Genomic DNA, 25,017 nt, shown 5'->3' with positions numbered 1-25,017 from the left:
CAAGCAAGCATTCCCTTCTTTTTTTTTTTTTATGTCGTGTCGTGCCCTTTAATCTTAAAGGATTGCTTTTCCTTAGCGTTAAACTTAGTCAAAGCACAAATGTTTTTTGTTTTTATTTCAATCAATGAGCACATAATACATCCAATTAATCCCTATCCCCCACCGAGCGAAATAATTTAATAATGAGCCACCAATGCAAATACTTTGGTAGATAAAATAGAGGTAGAGGTGTGGTAGATTTGAGAGCAACATTGAAATGCATGCCAAGACAGACTCGGAGGTAACAAGCCTGGATGCGTCGTCCAGCACAAGGTCTCCTCGGCGAGCAGTGTACTACGTTCAGAGCCCTTCCCACGATGGGGAGAAAACGACGACGTCGTTGCACTCCACCCCTGTTCTCAGCCCCATGGGTTCCCCTCCTCACTCTCACTCCTCCTCCAGCCGCTTCTCCGCTTCACGCCACCGCAATAACCATAATAATAAATCTTGGAAGGGCATCGACGTCATCGAAGAAGAGGGTCTTCTCCAATCCGAATTAGATCGCCAACATTCTCTCTCTCGTCGATACTATTTCCTCGCCTTCCTCCTCGGCTTCTTCCTTCTCTTCTCTCTCTTCTCTCTCATCCTCTGGTGTGCCAGCCGACCCATGAAGCCCAAAATCCTCATCAAGGTTCATTTCTTCCCAAGTTTTTTTGTCTTTTTTCTTGTTCTATAATGGGTATTTCTCTATTCTCATTTTTACCTTCTGGGTGCTAATTGCAGAGTATAAAATTTGACCATCTCAGAGTTCAAGCTGGTTCCGATTCCAGCGGAGTAGCCACCGACATGATCACCATGAATTCCACCGTCAAATTCACTTATCGCAACACTGGAACATTCTTTGGGGTCCATGTCACATCCACACCTTTCGATCTCTCCTATTCAGATATTGTAATTGCTACGGGAAATGTAAGTATATACACACAAATTGATCACATTATTAATTTAATTATTTGATTTGATTTGAATTGATGTACTACGCAGTTGAAGAAGTTCTATCAGTCAAGGAAGAGTCAGAGATTAGTGAGTGTGGCGGTGATGGGGAACAAGATCCCGTTGTATGGAGGAGGTGCTAGCTTGAGTAGCTCAACCGGTGTGCCCACGCTGCCTGTTCCTTTGAATTTGACCTTTGTCATTCGATCCAGAGCTTACGTGCTTGGGAGATTGGTGAAGCCCAAGTACTACAAAAGGGTTCAATGTTCCATCAATTTGGATCCCAAGAAGATTAATGTTCCAATTTCCCTCAAGCATTCTTGCACCTATGATTGATTGAGTCGCAAGTGAGGAAAGGAATTAAGAAGCAGCACATGGGAAAGAAAAATATTTTTTTTTACTACTATTCCTTCATGATTCGTTGGTTTTCTATCTTGGCTGAGGAAAGTAATGTGTATACAGCTCATAGGGCAGGATTGGAAGGACGCGTGCGTCCTTTGTTTTTTTTGCACATTTTTGGCTGCCTCAATAGTATGCACAGACGTGATGGATACTGAAGATAATTAAAGGCATGTTGGATTTTTTCTTTAAATAATTTTGTCCCATCATGTAAAAGGAAGAAATAATGTTATTATGTAGTACTTAATCTTCAATGTTGTTTTCATTTTTCAGATAATTATAGCCGCCGAGAAATTTGACCTTTTTTTTAACGGGTTTGTTTGTGATCTGTTGTTGGCTAAGCTCCATAACCGCGACGTCATCAAATCAAAATGAATTCGGAACATTTAACACAATTTATTAAACGACAATTTTGCTGGTAGATAAGATATATTACATTTTCGTTTCTTATTCACGTATCCAGGCAAAACATCTTGTATCGTTTTATTTGTTTGTGTTAAGGTTAATTTTTCTAATCAATACTTCTATATTTTCTTTATTCATTCATCTTCTTCTTCTCTTATATTGTTAAGTTGTAACAAAAAAATTGGCATGTGATATCTTTCTCTCTCGTTTGTTTGTGGGGGTTGTCTGCGTTCAGTTGTTGTCTTTTTTAATTTTGTACCTTAACTTATTTATCTATATAATATCATTTATTTTTCTCATTCTACTTAAACTCATTTTCTAAGCATTTTTTTCTACATTATAACTTATGTTTTCTTACCATGATTTTACAGAAATAGCTAAAGAAATGAGCGAGAATCATTAGTAAAATTTTTAATATTAAAGTGTTTTTATTTTCATTTATTTTTTACAAACACAAATATTCATAATTTAATATAATTTTCATTGATATATTAATATAATTGTCAATGAAATTATTATGACATTTTATTGTTTTTTTATTTATTATATTTTATTTTCAACATAAAGTTTTATATTTCGTTAGGTTCAGAATGAAAAAACTTAACATAACTGACGATGAGAATAGTAGAGAAACTTATAAAGTTGAAAAGTATTAAAATATCATCAAACTGAAGAGACTTAACACCACCAATATTTGTAAACTTATGTTTAGTTAAAGGCAAGTTTAGTATAATTTAATTTATGTTTTAAATTTTTTACGTTCAATGAAAAAGTAAGAAAATAATAACTTTAGGTCAACTTTAACTTGATAAAAGTCACGTTCAACTCAATTAAAAAAACAATTTATTAAATAAGTATGTGCAACTTTTCAAGAGGAGTAAAACTCACTTTAGATGTCTAAAAAACACATTCTACCTGTTCTCTTAATATATAGGCTAACAATGATTTATCTATTTTTCATTTGTTTTTACTATGATTTTATATTTTATCTTCAATATTATTTTATTATACTTTTTCACTTGTTTTTTTGCCATTTTTTTAAACTGGATACTTTATAAAATTATACCATTAATTTATGTACACATTTTCAATATTTTCTCTTAATATTCTTATTTTCTTCTTTTTTTATTGTTTTTTTAACTTGATCATTCTTCCAGAGGCAGCGTTGCACCACCAAACTGCTGTCTCTCCGTCTGACTTTGACCCTTTCTATATATCCATTTTTGTTCCTCCCCACACTTTCTTTCTCTCTTTTCCGTGTTGTATTGTAACTGTGGTCACTTTCGTCACAGAGAAAATTTTGGGGGTGCAAGTGCAACCATCAACCATGTCCATGACTTTGCTGCTACACCCACTTCCACTTCCACAAACACTTTGCATCTCATAATCTCTTCTGATTTTGTTGCTCTGGGTTTCGGTTCTTATTTCAATTTTAGAACCCCATAGTAGCTTTGTACTCCGTTTTTGTATTTTTTTTTTTTGAAGGAACATGTTCTGGTGGGTGACTTTGTAATTATTCCCCATGTACTATTATGGTCAAAGTTCATAGCTTTGAAATTGAATTGATTATCCCTTTTAGTGTACAATCAACTATTATCTTCACGGTGTTATAGTTTTTGTTATTCTTATCGTTTTGTTGGGAAAAGAAACACTGTAAAATATTATGAATAACTTTTAAATTTCACAGCTTCTCTATCGTTGAAACAAAATATGTAATTATCACTGTAATTATAATTAAAAAAAATGTATCAAAGTATTGATGGGGAACCCCGGACTGAACAATCGCGATAATGGGCAGCAGCAACGCTTAGGCATAACAGAACCCATCTCATTGGGTGGACCTACTGAATATGATGTCATCAAGACACGTGAACTTGAGAAGGTTCTGATTATTGTGATTTTTTTTTTATTATCTTGAGCTTTTACAACTGTTACCGCAGTGACTAAGAAATGTTAAGCAACACTCACTCATTGGTTTTGAAATTTATTTGAAATCACGAAATTTTGTGCTCTCCACATCTTATTTAATAAGAGTGTGTTGCTAACATTACTTGTGCTGAATTGTGGATGTTCAGTACTTGCAAGATGCTGGCTTGTATGAGAATCAGCAGGAGGCAGTTAGGAAGTGCTTGGCAGGCTAGACCAGGTTGAATTTATTTTTTTGATTGCACTTGTTTACTCTGTGTGATCCTATACCAAATAAACTGAAGATGTGCTATTGTAATATGAATTAGATTGTGAAGATTTGGGTCAAAATCATTAGCCGTGCAAAGGGACTAAACAAGCAACTGGTGCAAGAAGCAAATGCCAAGATTTTTACTTTTGGCTCCTATTGACTCGGGGTATGAAGTTGTTTTATCTTCCAAATCTTTCCTTGTTGCATGCACACTCATCATACAAGTGTAGTTTTTATCTTTGCCTTGCACTTTAAGCAATATTTGAGCATCTATCGATTGTCATATGGCAAGCTTCTCCTGTAGATGAATTATGTTGTATTTATTCTATCTCATTCAATGTTCAAAATTGTGGACCATAAACTGGAAATATTAGTTAGAGCTCCAATATATTTATTTTATTACAATCTTTTTTTTTTGGTTTCGTTATTTTTCCATTTTCATTCAAATTTTGTAGGTGCATAGCCCTGGAGCAAATATAGACACTCTTTGTGTGGGACCGAGACATGCATCCAGAGATGTATGATAATCCATACCATTTTTAGGGTGCAAATATATGTTTTTCAGGTCATATTTTCCACCAGCTAAACTGTAATTTCAATTGACCTTAGGAAGATTTCTTTGGTGACCTACATAGGATGCTATCTAAGATGCCAGAAGTAACAGAGTTGCACCCTGTGCCTGATGCTCATGTACCAGTAATGAGGTTCAAGTTCAATGGTGTTTATATAGATCTCCTATATGCAAAATTATCTTTGAGGGTTATTCCTGAAATAACTGATTTAACCATGATTAAGAGGTTGAAGTTGTTCCATTTGACCCATTTGAAAACAAATGTTCTTAATATGTGAATGACTCCTTTATTCCCAGCATGTGTTTTGTCTGTGTTTTGCTTGAATCTAATTTGGAGTGTAAATTGTATTTTACCTTTCATTTGCATATTAGTAATACCGGCTGCTGTTTGTGGGACAGGACTTGGATATATCACAGGAGTTAATATTACAAAATGCAGATGAGGAAACTGTCTGTAGTCTTAATGGTTGTAGAGTGACTGATAAAGTCTTGTGTTTTAAGACAGTTTTTCTGTTCAGCTTTCTGTGACTTCCCTATCATTGATTGTTTCTGTTTCGAAAGTGCAGAATTTTTGTACAACATTGAGGTGCATGAAGTTTTGGGCAAAGCATTGTGGTGTTTATTAAAAAAACTTCGTACCCCATTGCCCAGAGGTTCTTCGCTATGCGAAGGTATGTGGTGTTTATTAAAATGTATGGAAAATTAGCTCTTACTCTAGATGAGTTGTTTGGTGTTCTTTTTCTGTTTTGGCTCCAACTTCTTCACTATTCTAATGTTCTGATTTATGTAATTGCTAATTTCTCATATGTCATGGGCAGGTTACAAGTTATCTTGGTGGTATAAACTGGGCGTTGCTTGTTGCTCGAACATGCTAGCTATTTCCTAATGCACTGCCTAACATGTTAGTGTTTCGATTCTTCAGGGTATATACTCAGTGGTGTTGGCCAAATCCAGTAATGCTTTGTGCTATTGAAGAGGGATCAGTTGGACTTCAAATTTGGGATCCTAGAAGATATCCCAATGATAGGTTCCATCTAATGCCAATAATTACCCCTGCTTATGCTTGCATGAATTCTAGCTACAATGTGTCGTCAATTACATTGTGTATTATGACAGAGGAGTTTCAGAGGGGAAATGAAATATGTGAGGTATGGTTCTTCATTTTAAAAATGGTGAGGCATAATGTATGGTTTCAAAAGTTATTTTTGGAAAATTTGAGGACTCATCCCAAATTTTCTTTCCATAGCCATAATTGAATCTCCATTTAGCAAGCCAATCAATTTGCCTTTAGCCGAGTGTGTATCCAAATCACCCCAAATCTTATTGTACATAGTTATGTATCTGTCTGATAAGTCTGGTAGTATGTTTGTTCCATTTCCTCGATGGCTGGTCAATACTTATGAGAACAACATCATTCATAGTTGTGATTTTTCCAAATCCTAGCTCTCCAAGCTCCTTAGGTCTCTCATCTGACAGAGTTCTGAGGGAACTCTAGCATGTTGCATTTCATAAGTGGTGAAGGAGCTCTTGTAGCCATAGATAGATATGTCTTCCGTCTACTCAGCTTCGACCTTACCTTCTTAATGACATGCCTGAAAATATTTTTGTTGTTTCCTCCCCTATCCTATTTATTCACCATCCCTCTTTTGATTACAATAATTTCCTATAGTTAGTGCTAACTGTCACATCAAAACGAACTAATCAGTTACACCTATCAGGGTTTGAGGCTCTATTCTCCTAATACACCTTCTTACTTTATTGGAGGTAGTCTTTTCAATTTACATTCCCTGATTCCACGTGAAGGAAAAGTACACTGCATTATAAATTTATAATTCTGTCTCACTCCATGATTTCTTCCTTAAACAAAATTTGACAGAATTTGATGGCCATATATTTGCTTTCAAATAGGGTGTTCGTCAGCCCATGTACCTCAATGACCTCTGGACATCAGGATTCTGTTTTTCCTTCGCCCAGTTATGGTTTTGATTTTGTAGTGTCTGTTGTTTCTCTCTCCATCTCTAATCCACTGTCCTCTAGTATTCTGGAGCTTGTATATTACTACCTAAGCATGAATTTGACCCAGATATTTGTAGCCTTTGGATCAGTATATGAAGTTTGAATATTGAAACAAATAGTTGGAGGTTACCTTTTAATTTTTTTCATGCCATTAACTGCAGTACTTTGCTCAAGATGATTTGACATGGGCCTTCAAGCTAAAGTTCCCATGTTCGAGTATGGACATGGAACAATTATTAAATTTAGTCATCTCTCTTGACAACATGATAATTTAGAGCTGATGCTTCTGTGATCGTACTTTTGTTCTTCCTTGGAATTAATGAACTTTCAATTTTAGAAACTTTGGCCAAGAAGCAAATGATTGTGTGTTGGATGACGACAAGTTTGGATAGTTCTAGGTATGAGTTGGCTTTATGTTTTTACCCAAATGCTGTACGTTTAATTGAATCAAAGTTTTCATAATAAGACTGAATGCCGCTATGAGGGAAACAACAATTTCTTGTAGGTTTCTCATTTTCTTGTGTTTGATGAGTCTGAGTCAACAAGGGGAAACAACAATTTCTTAATAAGACTCTTAGAAGAATTATTTGCAGATAGACATATCAGGGGAGAATGCTGATGATCTTAGAAAATGGAAAGGCTGGGTTGAGTCTCACCTCCGCCAGTTGAGATTGCTTTAGTGTTTGTTGTTTCACTTATTTTCTTACATCTCTTCTTTAGTAACCTAATTTAATTGTCCTTTAAACATTTAGATTGAAAGGCACATTTATGGCATGCTTCAGTGTCATCCACATCCTGGTGACTCTTCAGACAAATCCAGACCTTTCCACTGCTCCAACTTCATGGCGCTGCAACGTAAGCAAGGAGTTCCTGTCAACGATGGTGGACAGTTTGATATAAGACTAACTGTTGAAGAATTTAAGCATTCTGTCAACATATACACTCTATGGATACCTGGAATGGATGTCCATGTCCCCCATGTGAAACATCGTAATATACCTACCTTTGTATTTCCTGGCAGTGTTCGACCTTCCCACCCATCTAAAGTAACTTGGGAGATTAAATGAAGTTAAGAGTTAAGGGTTTCTGGCCATGCTCAAGCAGAAAAGTCTCAAGAAGGTAAAATGGCTGTATTAGGAGCAAATGATGATAGGAAGAGAAAACAAGCAGAGGATAGTGTGGATAGCTTGAGAAATTCCAAGTCCATGGCATCTTTGCCTCCCTCCAGCAGGGAAGTTCATGAAGATGAAAATCCTATTAGCCCGGCTAGTTCTTGCTTTGTGAAAAGTAATGACTCGGAAATCAATAGTACGAGTGAACAACAGAGTGAGAAACCTGATTTAAAATCTTCAGGGGAGTGTCCTGGGGATAGAGAGACCAATGGATCAGTGACAAGCAACTTACAAGTTAATGCAGCACTTACTGCCACAGATACATCTAGTTCTAAAGAAGCTGAAAAGCTAGCCATTGAGAAGATTATGTGTGGTCCATATGATGCACAACAAGTGTTTTCAGGAGAACCTGATGAGCTTGAAGATGATCTTGAGTTCAGAAATCAAGTCAAAGATTTTGGTGGGAAAATGAAAAACAGCATTGGACTCTTCAAACTCAGACTGCAGTGGCCGCGAAACCAATTATTCCTAAGAAGGAAACCACTTCCGCAACTCTTTTATACTCAAATGGGGGCTCAGAAGAGCTCGAGGTTAACCTTTTAATATATCATAAATATAGAACATCTGCAATCATATTTCATATATACCGGCTTTTCCTTATTGCTGTGATTGTCTGCTAAAGTTGCTCAAAACTTAGTCACTCTGTGTATGGCTGCCTCTAGTTGTTGCTAGTTTTTTTAATTAGATAGAATTTGGATGATATGATTTTCTTGAATGGTAAGAAATTGTCAATATGTATGTTGTAATGTTAATGATGTGATTATCTGATGTCCATATAGATTTTATATTATGTGTCGCATGTATATTTTCTATTGCTTGACATGTTTGGCATCTTTCTTGCCTTCAGGTTTGCGTGTTCTTCTTTTCATGTTTTGATTCTTTTAGCATAATGTAGCTTTGTGAAAGAATTTAGGATATAGAGTAATTTTTAAATCATTAATTTCTCCATGCCAATAAAATAAAATACCACAGTAAAACTGTAGAAGTATCCTAGTACCATAACGGTGTCAATAAAATAAAATAGAATAAAATATTCAGAAATAATGATATGAATTTTATTAGAATGATATCTTTCATAATATAATATTATCTTATTTGTCGGTAGCTGAAGAAAATTTTAATCTAAGAGACGAAATAAGAAAATAGATAATAGACAAGAAAGTGCGGCCAAAGAATATAAATAGAAAAAGACAACCAAAATATGAGAAAAATGAAGAGTCGCTAGTAGAGCCATCATATTTGTGTCTGTAGCCTTGGTCATTGTAAAGAGAAATTTTATTTTTAAAACTTATTGTTAACAATTACTTTTACGATTAAGAAAAAAATAAGAAAAATGGAAAAATAATTAATGATTAAATTTTTTATGACGTAATTTTCTTGTAAAGCTAACTAGAACTGTAATACTTACTATTTTAAAAGGAAGACCCAAGCCGTTTAATTAAACTGATGAATGAAGATGTGATGGAAATTTGTTATATTTAAATACGATATTTATAAGAAAGCTATTAAAAGGTTATTATTAATGAAGAACTAAATAAAATCAATATTCTATACAGTATACAACATGTGTTTTCGTTAAATTTACAAACAAAAAATAACCTATACAACATCATTACAGAAAACGAGAAAGAAAGAGTGTCAGTTGGAAGGCCGGAAAGGGTACCCATCAGGTATCGCTTAGGGACAAAATATATTTGGTGACTAACTCAGTCAGCACAATTAATTAATAATATCTTCTTAGCATGAATAAGAAAAATATGTATAAATATTAATTAAAGAAGGAATTCATATCTATACATTATTAGTGTAATATTATAGTGTCATTAAATTATAAATTATGATAAATATATTATTTAAGATAATTATTATAAAAATTAACACCTAATTGAATGATTGCAAAAAAATAATTATATTGTTAGTAGTACACATACCAATTTTAACGTATTATATAATTTTAGTTTGGTACTGTCAACAATGTTTTCTTTATTTGGGTGAATGCCCCTGTCAACTTATCAAGTGGCAAGTGGCGACAACACCATCATGTGGCCATACTTCAAACTTTCTCTCACATCTGATCTGATATGTTAGATTCACATCCATTTGTAGCCCGTGAATGAATAACAGTTACGTACATTTTACTTTCACCCTTTTTAATTTTTACATGGTGAATATATATGAGTTTTATAATGAAATGATGACTTTGAATTTGGGTCAATCAAGACCAGACAGATATACTTACTTGAATGAGTGAATCATTCATTATTAAGCCTTTTGTTCAGTTCCAAATTCCTCGTACGAAAGCAAGTGTTGTTGGAGACTTGGAGGCATGGAGAAGGAGCAGCTTGAATATGTGTTGGTGCCATTGGGTCTGTTGGTGTATCTGACATACCATATCTGGCTTGTCTACACCATTGTACACAACCCTCTTCGAACTGTTATTGGCCTTAATGCTGAGTCTCGTCATCAGTGGGTTCTTTCCATTATGAGTGTGAGTGCTTTACACCATCAACTTTTCTCTCTCTCTCTCTCTCTCTCTCTCTTTCAATTCATAACAGCAACAATATGCTTTCAATATATGGTTTGGAAATTTTGATTGGAAAAGGGTGTGTCCACACCACACAGCTGAGCTGGGTTATTGATAGTTTTTTCAGAATAGTTGTTTCTTTTGGACATGTCCTAACTGTTCATCAATTATTCCTAGTCATACCAAGAGTGTTAGGTCTAGCGGAAGAGGCTAATTCCACACAAGGTTCGAATACCTGCTGAAAGAGTTGTGCACATATAGTGTGACAGTGCTTTAAACATGAAAGATGATGTGCGTGGAAAACAAATAAAAGATTATCCCTATAGTCTTGTTTTGCTCTCACACTTGTGTTGTTTGATTTTCTTGTTTTATGACATGTAGTGGCTCAATTCAGAATAAAATCTCTTGTATTTTCATTAGTGTCCTCATTTCTAATGAATCTTGGGGTTAGGTGTTTGTCGTTTGAGATGAAATTGGTGGTAGCTTTACTTATCATTTTCATTGGTTCGTTATTTGGCAATCATATTTGAAGTATATTGTTTCCTTGGTATCGCTGGGGAATCCAAGAGCCTATGTAGTTTATGTTGATTCTTGTTGTTACGTCAGATTTTTCCTTTCTTTCTTGAGCTCATTGAGGCAAATGCAACAGCATATTCCCATTTGCCCCTTCTTTCATTGGCTAAATGGAGGAAGTGAAATAACCTTTTGAATGTGAATTTATATCAACCTACTGAAACTGTTTGGTTGGATGAATTATGCATGTGGTTTTTTATCAATATCTAAACCTTACATTAAAGATGTTTGAATGTGCCGTTTTTTGTATTATGCACTTAGCCTGAAGTCCTGGACACTTCCTCTAGTGTTTATCAAGGTTATTTACAGCAAAACTGAGTATTTTGATTAATTGATTGATAGATGCGATTATTCTTACTGGTTGAGAACTCATACAAATTGATAACCTTGAGTAGTAATAGCCAGGTGCCAAGCTTCTATTGTTCAATTTTTATAGTTACCAAGTGATGGATTTCTTACATAAGATTTACAGGGGAACTAAACTTCTTGGTTTATGCTTGCAAATCTTGGACTTTAGTATTGGCAGCATGTGGCAAGTTGTAATTCATTGAATCCTCCCATCAAGGTAAATTATTGAGGTCGGAGTGATATTGGACTAGTGGAAATTGATAGAAATAAAGACTAAATACATTTTTTTAACCTTCTCATTTCCCTCCGTCCTATTTTTCAAACCAACCAAGCATATCTTAAGTTTCTTTCTATTCGGTTCTTTTTATTCTTCTTGTTTCTTTCCCAATCCTCTCTTCTTCTCTTTCAAGGTTAGAAAACTTTCTTGTTTGACTCCACGACTAATCAATTGAAATGGTCAAACACCCAGTTGGGAAACTGGAAGAGATGGCTGAAAGTTGACATTAATAAAATCATCAAACAACTGCTATCACATGTTTTTATGTGCATTTCTTACAAACAATAACGTGGCCCTGCCTTTGTGTTACATTTAATTACATTGAAAGAAATTAAAAAGAAAAAATTCATAAGACTCAACTTAAAAATGAACACATCCTGATCTTTAGGTAACTAATGCCTCATTGTTGTGTTAATGTCCTTTCCTAAAAAATAGTAGTATTTACTGCCTACTGGTACGGTCCATATGAATGTGACACAGGGCTTGCCTAATGATTGAATATCCTTGTTGTCTGTGTTATGGACTCTCACTGCTATTGTATATTTGGTCGAGATATTTGGCCTTTTGAGGCTCTGATTTCATGCAACATTCACTGTCATTTAATTGTGTTCCTTCTTCCATCAAACCTTTTTGCCATCTCAGTTTGACAAGCTGTAAAAATTAGTTCTAGTAGCATTGATTCCATTTCTAAATTTTCAGGATCCGTTAAAGAATGGGGTTTTGGCAGTTCAAACTATTCGCAACAATATCATGGCATCTACTCTTCTATCTACAACAGCCATCACACTCAGTTCACTTATTGGTATTTTCGCTAGCAGCATGTGGAGTTCTGATGACACGGCTTTCATACCTTCTGGCCGTACTTCAATCAAACATATTTCTGTCACCATTTGCTTCCTTGTTGCATTTTTGTGCAATGTACAGTCTATTAGATACTATTGCCATGTCAGTTTCCTAATCACTGCTCCAACACTCAGAGACAAAAGGGAGTATATGGAATATATTGCCGTGACTTTGAATCGTGGGAGTCATGCTTGGTCTATTGGACTTCGAGCATTTTACTTGTCATTTCCATTCTTCCTCTGGATTTATGGGCCCATACCTATGTTTGCATGTTGCTGCTTGACATCACTTGTTTTGTTCTTCTTGGATACGACGGCTAAAATCACGCGGAATCTTCATAGTAACTCATTCAGGAAGGAGAGGGGAACTCATGATGTAGAGTCTGCTGTGGAACCTGATTATCATCCTTTACCTGCTAACAATTTGTCTCAAAACTCAGGTGTCAATCATGTATAATTAATTATAAATGTAACAAATTTGTATGTTCCTATTGAGAAGTATGAACATGTGCCAGGGGTGTGAGTGAGAAGGATTCACCAGAGAGTACTAGGTGGTATGTTTTGTTTCTTGTTAATAGTAGTAGAATTCATTTTTGTTTTCTTTGCGTCAGTTAATTTTCACTTCCTTGGGATGAACTTACCCATGTACTTACTTACAATTGTCCCAATAATTTTTGCTGTATCATTCAATTCCTCACTATTCTAGCACAAATTTTATCGCGAAAAAGACATCAACAATTTGTTTAGTCTTGATTCATGAAGGGGCTTGCACTTGTCGTATTGTGTCAAGTTGTCGCAACATGAACCATGTGACAGAAAACCATAGAAGCTGCCATTAATTCTTAAGTTTCCTTCTTCTTACCAAACCCCGATGCTGCAAAAAATCGATGGAAGATCAGATTGGAAACGGAGCCAATAGAAAGAAGACCAAACAAGAGAAGTAAAAGAACAAGTGAAGAGTAGATGTTGAGATGTTTTTTTGAAAAGAGAAACAAAAAGCGCAGTCCATTTCCTGCCGTGTAGAAATGATTTTCCTTTGGTTAAACTTTGTTGGCAGCCTATCTAAGATGACCTACACTGGACAGCTGTTAATTGCTTAATTGTAATATTATATCTATGATGATTCATGCATCATTTTGGGCTTACATCATTCAGGGATTAGTACCTATGGCTATGTGTGATCCGCACACTTGGAGCCTCTTTGATAAATTAAATTATACTTGGACAGGAATTAAACTAAAATGTGGTGTAAACATCAACACTACACATTATTTTTTAAGAAAAAAAGGTTATACACTGATTGTATACATTTTTTTACACAATCATCCAATCACACCCACCAACCTCTATGCTGCAAAAAATGATCCTTACAATTTGATGGAAGAGAACATTGAAAACCAAGTCAAGAATAGAAACAAGACCAAACAAGAGAAGTAAAAGAACAAGTGAATAATAGATGTTGAGATGTTCTTGAAAAGAGAAAAAGCACAGTCTATTACCTGCTTTGTAGAAATGATTTTCCGTTGAAAAAGATTAAGATGACCTTCACAGAACAGCTGTTAATTACTTAATTGTAATATTATATCTATGGTGATTCATAAACCTGCATCATTTCGAGCTTACATCATTCAGGAATTAGTACCTATGGCTATGTGCGATCCACACACTTGGAGCCTCTTGGATTAATTAAATTAATACTTGGACAGGAATTGAAGTGGTAATACTAGGACAGAAATAAACTATAAAAGTGGTATAAACATCAGCAGCACTCACTACGGCTGTTGATTTTCGGTGCAGCTCTATTTTTTTTTTTAATCACACACATACACACAAGGCCAACGTCTAAAGAAAAGGGAGTAAACAGTGTATGCACGGACACTGTCAAAGATATCATTCAATCAAAATTGTTATGTATGGTATTCTTGACTTTCACTATTTTACACTAAATATCTTAAAAGTCATACTAGGCATACTAATAATGATTTATGATGAATTTACAGTATTATTTTTTTTTTTACCTTGGTAGTGCATAAAAACTAAAGTTAATAAAGAACAGTTTTAACTTGGTGATTATGTGGGACATTCGCACAATTTTGCTTCGTAAACTGTAGATAAAAAGGGCTCACTTAAATCTCAATGCAGTTTCATCATTATTTTATGTATTACTATTTACGAGGGAAAATTGAGTAAGTGGCTTCAGTTTACAAGAATTATGAATCAGGAAATGGTTTTGATGGCGCGGATACCCACTAGTATTAAATGATATCAACATCATTCTTTCGATGTATGCCTTATTTTGGATACCAATATCCAAAGTGATCTCTTGAGAACTTGAGTTTTACCTAAAAAGCACAGAGAGAGAAACAGTTTTCAACCGTTTCAACAGAGTGATAACAAAAGCAACAAACTGGAGGGGTTATTGTGAAACAAAAAGACACGTGATTTGAAGCTAGTAGCATATATAAGAATTTCACGAATTGGACCAGACAAGTATGAAGAGAACGACCACATGGAATTGCATATTTTCTCTAACTCAATTTCAATTCCTTTTTTGGTTCTTTATCCAAAGTAAAATGTATATGTTTATTAAACTCTTTACAGGCAACTTTACTAGTTGACAGAGGAAGGGGGAGTCTCTTTATCTTTACTTGGTTTGGAGGAAAAAAGACAAGATTTTGTGAGTGGAAAGGTGGGCTGTAAAGACAACGGTAGGTATGAGTGAAAGGAAAGGGTAACTAATTTGAATTCCATTAAGATTATAATTTTGGAGGATGGCGAATGTTGGAAGGTAAAGTTTGAAGTTTGAAGAGGAAGCATGCAAGAACAGGAATTGGACTACGTAGTGGTGCCACTGGGTTTGTTGGTGTTGGGAATATATCACGTTTGGCTTCTCTACACTATAATACGCTACCCATCTTGCACTGTCATTGGCTTGAATGCTCATTCTCGTTACCAATGGGTTCTTTCCATCATGGCTGTCAGTATTCTCTTTCTCTACGTTTTATCTTGTACAATATCAAGGATTAATTTCACCATTTACTTTTAAAATGCGTAGACAACGGGAAATTATACCTTCATGCTGGCCAAATTGACTGATGGGGTTTTGTTTCCCACCTTTTGTGAATTTGACTTGTTGTTTAATCTGTATTTTAAGAACTATAGACTGCTTCGTTGGTTGATGTTCTGAGTATGTGAATTCAATGCATTTGTTAACCAGATTTTGATAAAGTGTTTAATCTGTACTTTAAGAACAACTATAGACTTTTATAAAATAAAAAAAGAACAACTATAGACTGCTTCATTAGTTGATGTTCTAAAGTAGATATTCAAGTATTCAACCATGTTATAGCCTCACTTTTATAGGCTCATTGATCAGCTGCTTATGTCCCTTTACATGGTATTATACGTCCTTGAAAAGCTTTGACATGTAGTTTACCTAAATTATTAAAAAATCAATTCTGGATTGATTCTGCAGTATGTTTCAAAGTTACTTACTAAAGTATATATTGAACCATACAGGCTCATAGTCATTGATCTGATGCATAAGTCTCTATGCACCTAGTCATTATGTGTATGCTAAACATGTTGCAATTGTTTTGTTTACCATCTTCTGCCCTCTTTGAACATCCACATCTATTTGTAATATATAAAATGTTGACACTAGTCTTGCTCTTGCTGTCACATACCTACACTAATATCCAGTTGAGGATTTCTTTAGCTTATGCTGGTTATAGAAGTCAGGTTATATTGTTGTATGACCATAAAAAAACAAAAAATGTCATATTGTTGTAGGGGGGCTGATTTTGAGCAATGAAAAGGAGAGCTAGGTGTTGCTCTGTAAATGTTTAGTGGTAGGGAAAAAGTATGGCGCAGAGGCAGTGTAGGTTGATATGAAGTTATATCCTTAATAATTCAACCAGTTAAAACCGGCTTCCTGTGTATAGAATAAATAAAATGATCCATGAAGGTTGCAACTTGCAAGTAGGGCCAAGTAGAATATCAATAAGGCAAATCTCATTAAAAGAAAATTTGAATTTGAATCAGACATGAGCTATGAAAAATTCTCAATAAATGAGTCGCTAGAAAACTATTGAAAGAAATATTGGTGGATTTCAGGTTCCAGTCATTTTGTAATTCAATTTAGCAAATCTTCTGCTTACTTTTTTTATTGGTCCTTGTTCTGTTGCTTATCTCACTAGAGTTTAGCTTGTTGAAAGTTGGTTGGGATTATTTTCTTTGGAGGCTCTTCTGTAAAATATGGCTATTATAATTTATTGGGAACTCAACATAGTTATTATATCTGCAAATTTATTATGTTGTATCATATACAACATACTATGCCTTACGTTTTCAAAAGACTTGTCCTCACAAAGACATAATAATTCCCAGTTAAGCTACCTTTACTTTCTGTACACCTGTCTAGCAATGGTGTGATAGTGATACTTCTGTACCTTTACTTTCCACAACAAACTCCCTTGCATTGTTTTCAGGATCCCTTGAAAAATGGGGTTTTGGGCGTTCAAACAATCCACAACAATATCATGGCATCCACTCTTGCTACAACAGCAATCACTCTTAGTTCACTTATTGGCATTTTTGACAGCAATGACTCAGATACCAAATTAGTTTATGGCAACAAAACTTCTCTTAATTCTTCAATCAAACGTTTCTCCATGTCATTATGCTTCCTTGTTGCATTTGTATGTAACGTGCAGTCTATTAGATACCATGCACATGTGAGCTTCTTGATCACCACACCTGCATTGAAAGGCAAAATGGATTTCATAGAATATGTTGCAAAAACCTTAAACCGGGGGAGTTATTCTTGGTCTCTTGGATTGCAGGCCTTCTACTTGTCTTTTCCTCTTGTCCTTTGGATTTATGGGCCCATACCCATGTTTGCTTGTTGCTGCTTGACATCATTTATTTTGTACTTTTTGGACATAACCACTCAAATCACACAGGATCTTCACACTAAGTCATTCAATCATTCAATAAGAGGGAAACTGAGGACATGGGAGCAGCATAGTTCCATCATTCTAACTGTTCTTCAACTTGCATAACTATTATCTTTTAACTTGTAATAAAGTTCAATTGTAGATTTCCTATAATCATCTCATCTCTGTAATGATATTATTATTCGTGAATTATTGTATAATATTTATTGGAAAGTATGTGTAGTATCTTGAAGTACTTCTTCACTGTCTTTCAAGGGAAAAGTTTATTTTTTTCTCCTCTTTGGGGTGCTGGATAAGTTTGTTAATTCTGAATTAGGAGTGTTCCGGTGCGTTTAATTCAGTTTTTGAAAGAAAAATATCCAAATCAAACAAAAAACTCTAATTGGGTTTGGTGTGAATAAACGGATATTGTTTAGTTCAATTTAGTTTGGATTAAATAATTTTGACAATGATTTGGTTGGATTTTAAGCACACTATCCTGAACCTTAAGCTTAATTGGTGAATAAAGAACATGAACTTTATTAGTGCCACTAGCATGTAGTTAACGGTGCTCATTCCCCAATAGTGTCTGAATGTGATTCCAAAAATGTCCTTTCATTGCATGGCCAAAACCAAGCAGATATGAATGGCATATTTTTGAAAAACCAAATCAGATTTCATTAATTATTGAATTGTTTATATATATATGAATTGGTTTATATAAGATAAAGGCATGCCAAGTCAGTATGTCATGTCAGGAGCTGTGAAATGAACATAGCATGTTCTCAATTCTCGTTTTTAGTCTTGATCACTAGCAATGTGGGACTAGTTGATTGTCCAAATGTAAAAAGAGTCATATATGCAAGGGACGACAATGATTAGAGGAAGCGATAATAATTGGAATAGAGGGATCAAAAACCATTTTATCTTGTTTGATTGGCTTCTATATGAATAAGATAATTCGTCACTACGATGGGGCATTCATAACAGAACCAGCAGTATTACATGACCATGGCAACATGATGGCAAAAAATATCTGCCAACAATATTGGTAGTGGGGAGTTTCAACATAAAGCTAAAAAGATTGCTAACCTATCAGATACCCTTATCCTGCCATATCTTTCTTAGCATTCTAACTGTCTGACCTGCTTTTGAAATCCAAAATGAACCTATTGCCTGTCCACGAAAAATGGCTGCTTGATTAATATTAATTAAAATGAACTAATTTAAAATGGCTGCTTTCTTGTAAAATGAACTAATTTAAGAGATATATGATTAGTTTTAGAAGTATTAAATTTTTTTTATCTCAAAATTAATTTTGAACCAAATATGTAAACATTTATCTAACATTAATATACTTGAGTTGGCTGTTAGAATATTTGAGGAAATTAAGAGCGGGACTAAACGACTGGATGTGTAGGCAAATAAGGACATTTTGACGGTTAGAAAGCCAGCAAAATGAGATTAATATGAGAAAAGAAAAACGATAGAAAGAAATAAAGCAGTACTCTCGCATGGATATTCAAAAAATTGATAAGGATTGAATAAGTAACTAGTTGGTGTGAATTAATTAAGAAGAGCATCATTATAGTTACCTCTATGATCTATCAATTTGGCACACAATTCAAGACAAAGACACATGCACATGATAATGGGCCACCTACATTGCCGCCCACCCAATCCTTAGGCGAAACGTTGCAAATTCCGTAATAAGATGCATTTTAGTAACTTACTACTCATAAGCCTGTTTTGTTCTTCTGCCAATTTTCAAAATGATGCTTCACGATATTGAATCTTGTTGCTAACGACCATTGCTTTTTCTTCACCCATTATTTATTTTCATTCAATCACTGATGATTAGTATAATTATCAAATTTTACCAAAAAAATAAATCTCAATTTCCCCCCTTTTGAAACCCTAATCTCACATCTTATGAAATTCTCAAGTTTTACTAAGTATTTTACTTCTAAACTTTTTAAATTATTTCATGAATTTAATTTGAGTGAACTAAATACATCATAGCTATTAGCTCCCTTCCTCGTTGGATATAAAATAGTAATTTAAGGGTTTTAGGTAGAAGAAAATTGATGATAGGTTCAATTTGCTTCATTTTAAAAAGTGAGCTACTTGATCGACTTGATTTTGGAGAATAAAAATCACAGATAGTTTGAATTAAAGAGATAAAAATATAAATAAGTCTAATTAATACTCCTTTTAAAAAAAATCTAATTAATACTATTTATTTTTTCTACTAAATAGTTGTTAATTTTTTAAAGAATATTTTACATGTAAAATATTTTTATGTAATTATTTCTAAAATAAATTTATTTTTTTTAATCTTTCTTCCCCGTTTAAGTTTTTTTTTTATGTTACTGTAGTTTGGAGATTATGATTTTCCTTTTTTTATTCTATGCTGATTGATCCCCCAGCATTTTAAAAAAAAAAGTTTAATAATTTTCAGTATTGTCAAACACCGAATTTACCCAGATTCCGTCAACATATTCCTTGTGTTAGGCATGGATCCACTTTGAATTTGTTTTCTTCAAAATAGTATTGACAAAGTTAATTACGTATAATCTCAATTTATAGTTTAAGTTGTCTTTCCTTTTTATATATAGGTAACAGTAACTTGAATTCTAAACAAAGTAATCACACGCATACATACAAACACGAGATCTAAAGAGAACTAATAAGTGTATTTATATTGACAAACAAAATTACATTAGTATTTATAAATTAAAATGTTCCTTTTTCCATGTATTTTGCTATACTATGTTTCAGGATCTCTATTCATCATAAAATATGAGTCATGTACAAGACTTTTGATGTCATACTCGTATTTCTCTCAAATTTGATCTCCCTGCGTTGGTAAGTGATGGTACAATTATATTTGGAACAATGTCAGAATCTTCCTCTTCTGAATTATATTTTCTTCAAAATATAAGGAAAAATATTAATTAGCCATATAGTAATGGAAATTAAATATTCTTTAGAGCCAAAACTGCATGAGATTTGACTAAACATGCAAAGCATATTACGACACTAGATTCTAGCTGATTACTCGCAAGCAACAAAGTAAAACCTCTCCACTTTTTGTTATGGTGTGATTTGATATACGAATGATATTAATAAAGTGAAAAGAAGACCAACATCGAGGATGGCCAAAGAAGAAACAATTAAAATAAAATAAAAAAGTATGAGATCAAACTACACTATACTAGACCAACTTCATATATTATTTAATTATATCATATATATATTGTCATATTATATTTTAACTTTAAGTGTCTTGAATTCTAGGTAATAATAAAACTCATAAATTGGAAATTTCAGCATACCTAAAAAAGTAAAAATAATGTCTTAGCTAAATAATTTATGTTAGTATTTTTATTCATCTTCCAAGGTTTCTGTCGAAACAGTATTTTCTTAAAACAATAAATAGAAATTTGATCATACACATGAAAAATACTATCGACATTATATTGTCAATTAATTAAAATTTGTGTTAGGCATCACTTTTAAGTTAATTAATTATTATAAAATATTAATATATTTATTGTATATGATAATGTGATAAACTCCACTAATTCGCTTAATATATATATATATATATATATATATATATATATATATATATATATATATATAAGAAATATTTTTTGGACTTTTGTTCATTGAAAAAAAAAATATTTACTTTTAATAGTTTCTTTTATAATTATGCTTTGTCTAACTTTTCTTTGTAAGAAAAGGAGAAGTTAAGAAAAAGTAGTTTGACCAAACATTGTTATATTATAGAAACTTTTTTATCAAAATTTACAAAAAAAAAATAAAATATTTGACCGAACATCTCATTTCTCACATTAATGGTCTCATTTGATACCCTCTTTCTCTTTATATATATATTCCAGAAAAAAATTGAATATTTATATATGGATAGATTGACTAATTCTTTATTTATTTATTTATTGTAGGTAGCTAGTCTCCTAATTTAGAGGTGATTGTGCATGTTCTAGGCGTATCAGTTATTCAATATGAACATCTCATAGGGGCTCAAACTTTTATTCATTATGTTGCGGGAGACTAGTTCTTCTTGTTAAAGCTGTTAATAGATTGAATATTTAGTAGATAGTATGATTGAATTACAACACTAACACGGGTTCATGAGGAGGGATAGCCGAATAGGGATCAGAGTTGATATATATAACTAGGTTAAACTATGAATGTCTCTGAATGATTGGCGCTATTTTAATTAAGTCGTGTAAGCCAGAGTTCTCATAACCAAGGACTTATCTCTGTGTTTTGCCTTCTAAAATTCTATATAGTTCACAAAACTTCGCTAAGATAATGCAATGTGATCAACAATGTCCGAGTTGGTTACGTGCACCAAGTTCAACTAATACATCTTTAGTAAAATTTGAATGTGGTGATAATATGACTAACACAATTCACAGGATACTCCACCATAATTAATTAGCCAACTATTGGATTGCCAATGTGTTGCTTTAATGAAGCATCACATTAGGTGAACTCACTGAATTTGATGAATATACGAGACGCATTCTTAGTCAAATGGTGTCTTTATTTTGTGGTACTTTTGTTTAAAGAGAGTAAGTACTGAACCAATTATAATTTGAAGGCATACAGGAAAAAAGTTATGATTTGATAATATAAAAGACCAAAATAGAAAGTGAAGGGTGTACAGTAAATAAGCAGAAAGTTTATATGTGTAATCAAATTAATAGAGCAAACAATTTTTTTACACTTAAATTTTTGCTATTCTTTGGAAGTACAAATTTGTGTTGAAGCGATGCATTAATAACATCTTCATCAATAAATTTTTCTTTGCCTATAAAAAAAGTAGAGAACACAAATTAAGTTAAATTCTACACTTGATTAACCTATGTTTATATGCATGGTAGGAAATATAAACGGATGGGGAGTGGGAGGGAAAATAAGTGAAAGTACTATATATTTACGTAAATTAAACTGGCTAGAATCACATTGAGTCAAGCGTTAATAATAAAAATTATTATTATTATTATTCCCTCTTTATTCCTTTTTCAATTCACTGGTTCTATATTCTATCATATCAAACTCGTCTTAAAATAGTAATGGCCATGTAAGTCACATCTCAATGAGTGTGCATCAACATATATGGAAAGGGGTCTTTGTCATCAGAAAATAGCATATCCCTTCCTAATGAGAGCTAGCTTTAAAGCGGTAGGTCTAGAAAATGGGAGAATATTTTCATTAATTTCATGTTTCTTGCATTGCAGGCCAGACAAGTGATATTTCACTGTATGCTTTTCACATTGTTTACCAGAGATGGGTTCTATGTGGGATTGCAATAGAGAAACATGCATCCTATAGTATGCATCAATTGCCTACCACTTGGTCAGTTGCAATACGTCATATTAATAGTAAGAAGGAGATCATCACTCAATCTGAATTTTCAAAACACAAGAATGGTAAAGTCGTTGCAATTATCGTTGAAAACCACCCTTTTGTCTTGCTCTAAGTCAAAGTATCATTGATTTTTTAGTTTTTTAAATTTATATTGAACATTGTTTCTTGGACCATGACCAATTTGATTACATGTTTTTAACCTTTGGTTTTGTTCGTGAATACAGTAAATAGGACATGCATACATTAAACCTTATAACTTTGTTGCATAAAATACATTGTTGCTCTTATCTATTGATGATATATTCACACTCTCTAGCTAGAGATCACCATTGTAAGTCAGTGAACAAGACTGAGTGTGGGGTATTGACTTGAAAGAATACTGAGCAATTAAGTATATATATATATGTCCTACAATATGTCATGGTCAGTTTGGAATTTGGACCCCATATATTTTCTTCACAATCCCCTTGCCACAACTTCCAATTGCATGTGGTCCTTCTTCCAAGAAGCAAGTTACAGTACATTCTTCTTGTTAAGAATCATATTGTGATCATGATAACGAGTCTATGATCACTTATGTGGCACAGAACAAAGGAAAGAAAGGAAAGTCAGATTTTTCTTAGGGTAGACGAATTCACAAAATGAATGAAAGTAATACAGATCTAATATTGCCCAAATAAAATCAATGTTTTTAAAGAAAATTAATAGGAAAAAGAATAAACCTCTCTAATTATATCTCAGAGGCAGTGTAGCAAATCAAATGCAAGCTTTTGAACAAGAGGTATCGGTACGGAATGAATTGCACTTGCGCAAAAGTTAAACTTAAACCCTTTCATTCTAACCTCCTCGTACCATCAACAAACAGATTTGTAGTGTCCAACAGCCACAGCGGCAGTGCACGTCTAACTGCAAAATACAAAGGTTAATAATAGCCATCATATATACAAGCAAATTAATATTAATATCTATCAGAGAATATGGTATGAGAAGAAAGTTTCAAACTGCGGCTGCCACTGCAGTTTTGTTGCGTTTTAATATTACATAAAATCGTTAACAAATACAGTTGATGTGGCTACAATTGCAATAGCGATGCAGTCATGGACTCACAGTTTTTTTAAAACCTGTGAACATCATATTATACACGCATGAGCATGCTTATTAAACTAATTTATATATGAATTCCAGCTCCAGTAACTAGATATATACTAACAGTTGGTGTAGAGGGGTAGTGAGACAGGGAGGCTGAAGGGTGATGACAGAAGTATAGAGAGCACAAAGGAGTGAGATGCACAATTCATGAGTTCCCTAGCTGCTTTTTATATAATATGCATATCATCATCTGTGCTCTCTATCTTCTGTCAACAACCTTAATTACCAACTAGTGCCTCCCGTCTCACCTTTTCCCCATAAAAATAGAGATAGGAAAGGGATGATGATCATCAAAGAGAGATAAAAGAGAAGAGATTCGAGTTTGGAACTTTGGGAGATGTTAGATTTCTCACTGGGCAGGAGCACCTACTTATAGGAAAAATGCGAAAAGAATGGGTAAAAGGGCCTCCAAATAATATTCCTCTAGATCAGTCAGCTAGCTAGTACAAATGCAATGACACTTTCCATGTACTCTTCATTTTGTTGTAACCGCTTCTCACGAGATAAAACACCCTCTAAAAAGGACACCTTATATATGTAACTTAACAACCCATTCACGTACTCCACGTTAATCCACTTGTCAAATATGCATGCACATAGATTTTAATCTCACACCCCTTACTTAACTTACATACATGGAACCCACTACATAGGAATATTATAGTGTTGTTATTTTTGAGACACTAAAGGCGTGAATTAATTCAAAATATAGTGCAGCTAGCATGCACTACAAGAACTCTCCTTGAAATATTTATGCAACAGTTATTTTATATGATACTGATTTGTACCCCATGTGCAATAGGATTTCTATAAATATGAGATCATCATATTATTTCCAAAGTGTTAATAGAGCTGTGATGCTACTAGACATATATAGTTGTTGTGGTTCTCTCTATCTTTTTAGATCACTTACTGTTAGTGGTATGTGGGTCCCATAATACTCCACTGGAGTAGGGACCTTTAATTTAATTTCATGGGTCCAAGATAGCTAGGCCAGTCAAGTGGTTCAGAAATGGTTAAATTAATTAATATATGCTTGTAATTAAATAATTAGCATTACACGGAGACAAATTAATCTTAATCGCTTTTCTGTTTCTTGAATTGGAAAGCTAAAAGCTAGCAATAGTAATTTGTGTGGATTACTTTACCTTATTTAGAGGCATGCATATGTGACTAACAAGATGGTGCTTGAGCGTTGTGGATATGTACACGCATGCATGGTTGGGAAGTCACCATCAAACAGACAGGTG

General features: G+C 33.7%; 3 protein-coding genes, 1 long non-coding RNA gene and 1 pseudogene across 6 annotated transcripts; 4 read left to right on the top strand and 1 right to left on the bottom strand.

The window, feature by feature from the left end:
• The first annotated feature begins 256 nt into the window (after positions 1–256).
• LOC114413699 lies at positions 257–1,679 on the top strand. Its single transcript, XM_028378219.1, has 3 exons — positions 257–670; positions 763–948; positions 1,024–1,679. Exons 1-3 carry the CDS (start codon positions 257–259, stop codon positions 1,306–1,308), a joined length of 885 nt encoding a protein of 294 aa, XP_028234020.1. The 3' UTR covers positions 1,309–1,679.
• Positions 1,680–2,928: 1,249 nt separating this feature from the next.
• LOC114411419 lies at positions 2,929–8,531 on the top strand (annotated as a pseudogene).
• A 1,217-nt stretch (positions 8,532–9,748) lies between these two features.
• Positions 9,749–12,972, top strand: LOC114413697. Of its 2 annotated transcripts, XM_028378215.1 has the most exons (3): positions 9,749–10,199; positions 11,326–11,373; positions 12,133–12,972. In XM_028378215.1, exons 1-3 carry the CDS (start codon positions 10,038–10,040, stop codon positions 12,730–12,732), a joined length of 810 nt encoding a protein of 269 aa, XP_028234016.1. In that variant the 5' UTR covers positions 9,749–10,037; the 3' UTR covers positions 12,733–12,972. The 2 variants fall into 2 exon arrangements, with proteins under 2 accessions (XP_028234016.1, XP_028234017.1); XM_028378216.1 differs by lacking the exon at positions 11,326–11,373 and having other exon boundaries at positions 9,782–10,199.
• A 1,082-nt stretch (positions 12,973–14,054) lies between these two features.
• LOC114413698 lies at positions 14,055–17,468 on the top strand. 2 transcript variants are annotated; one of them, XM_028378218.1, is made up of 3 exons: positions 14,055–14,186; positions 14,877–15,252; positions 16,766–17,468. In XM_028378218.1, the coding sequence occupies exons 2-3, from the start codon at positions 15,091–15,093 to the stop codon at positions 17,336–17,338; spliced, it is 735 nt and encodes a 244-aa protein (XP_028234019.1). In that variant the 5' UTR covers positions 14,055–14,186; positions 14,877–15,090; the 3' UTR covers positions 17,339–17,468. The 2 variants fall into 2 exon arrangements, with proteins under 2 accessions (XP_028234019.1, XP_028234018.1); XM_028378217.1 differs by lacking the exon at positions 14,055–14,186 and adding an exon at positions 14,244–14,765.
• A 5,315-nt stretch (positions 17,469–22,783) lies between these two features.
• Positions 22,784–24,254, bottom strand: LOC114413696. The gene is made up of 2 exons (XR_003666958.1): positions 23,341–24,254; positions 22,784–23,191 (listed from the first exon to the last, which is right to left on the bottom strand). It is a non-coding gene; the product is annotated as an uncharacterized LOC114413696 (long non-coding RNA).
• Between the last annotated feature and the right edge of the window lie 763 nt (positions 24,255–25,017).

This window comes from Glycine soja, chromosome 5, assembly GCF_004193775.1.
Source record: "Glycine soja cultivar W05 chromosome 5, ASM419377v2, whole genome shotgun sequence".
NCBI classification, from domain to species: Eukaryota; Viridiplantae; Streptophyta; class Magnoliopsida; order Fabales; family Fabaceae; genus Glycine; species Glycine soja.
The sequence above is the reverse complement of the archived record's forward strand: the minus strand, read 5'-3'. Positions and strand labels throughout refer to the sequence as shown.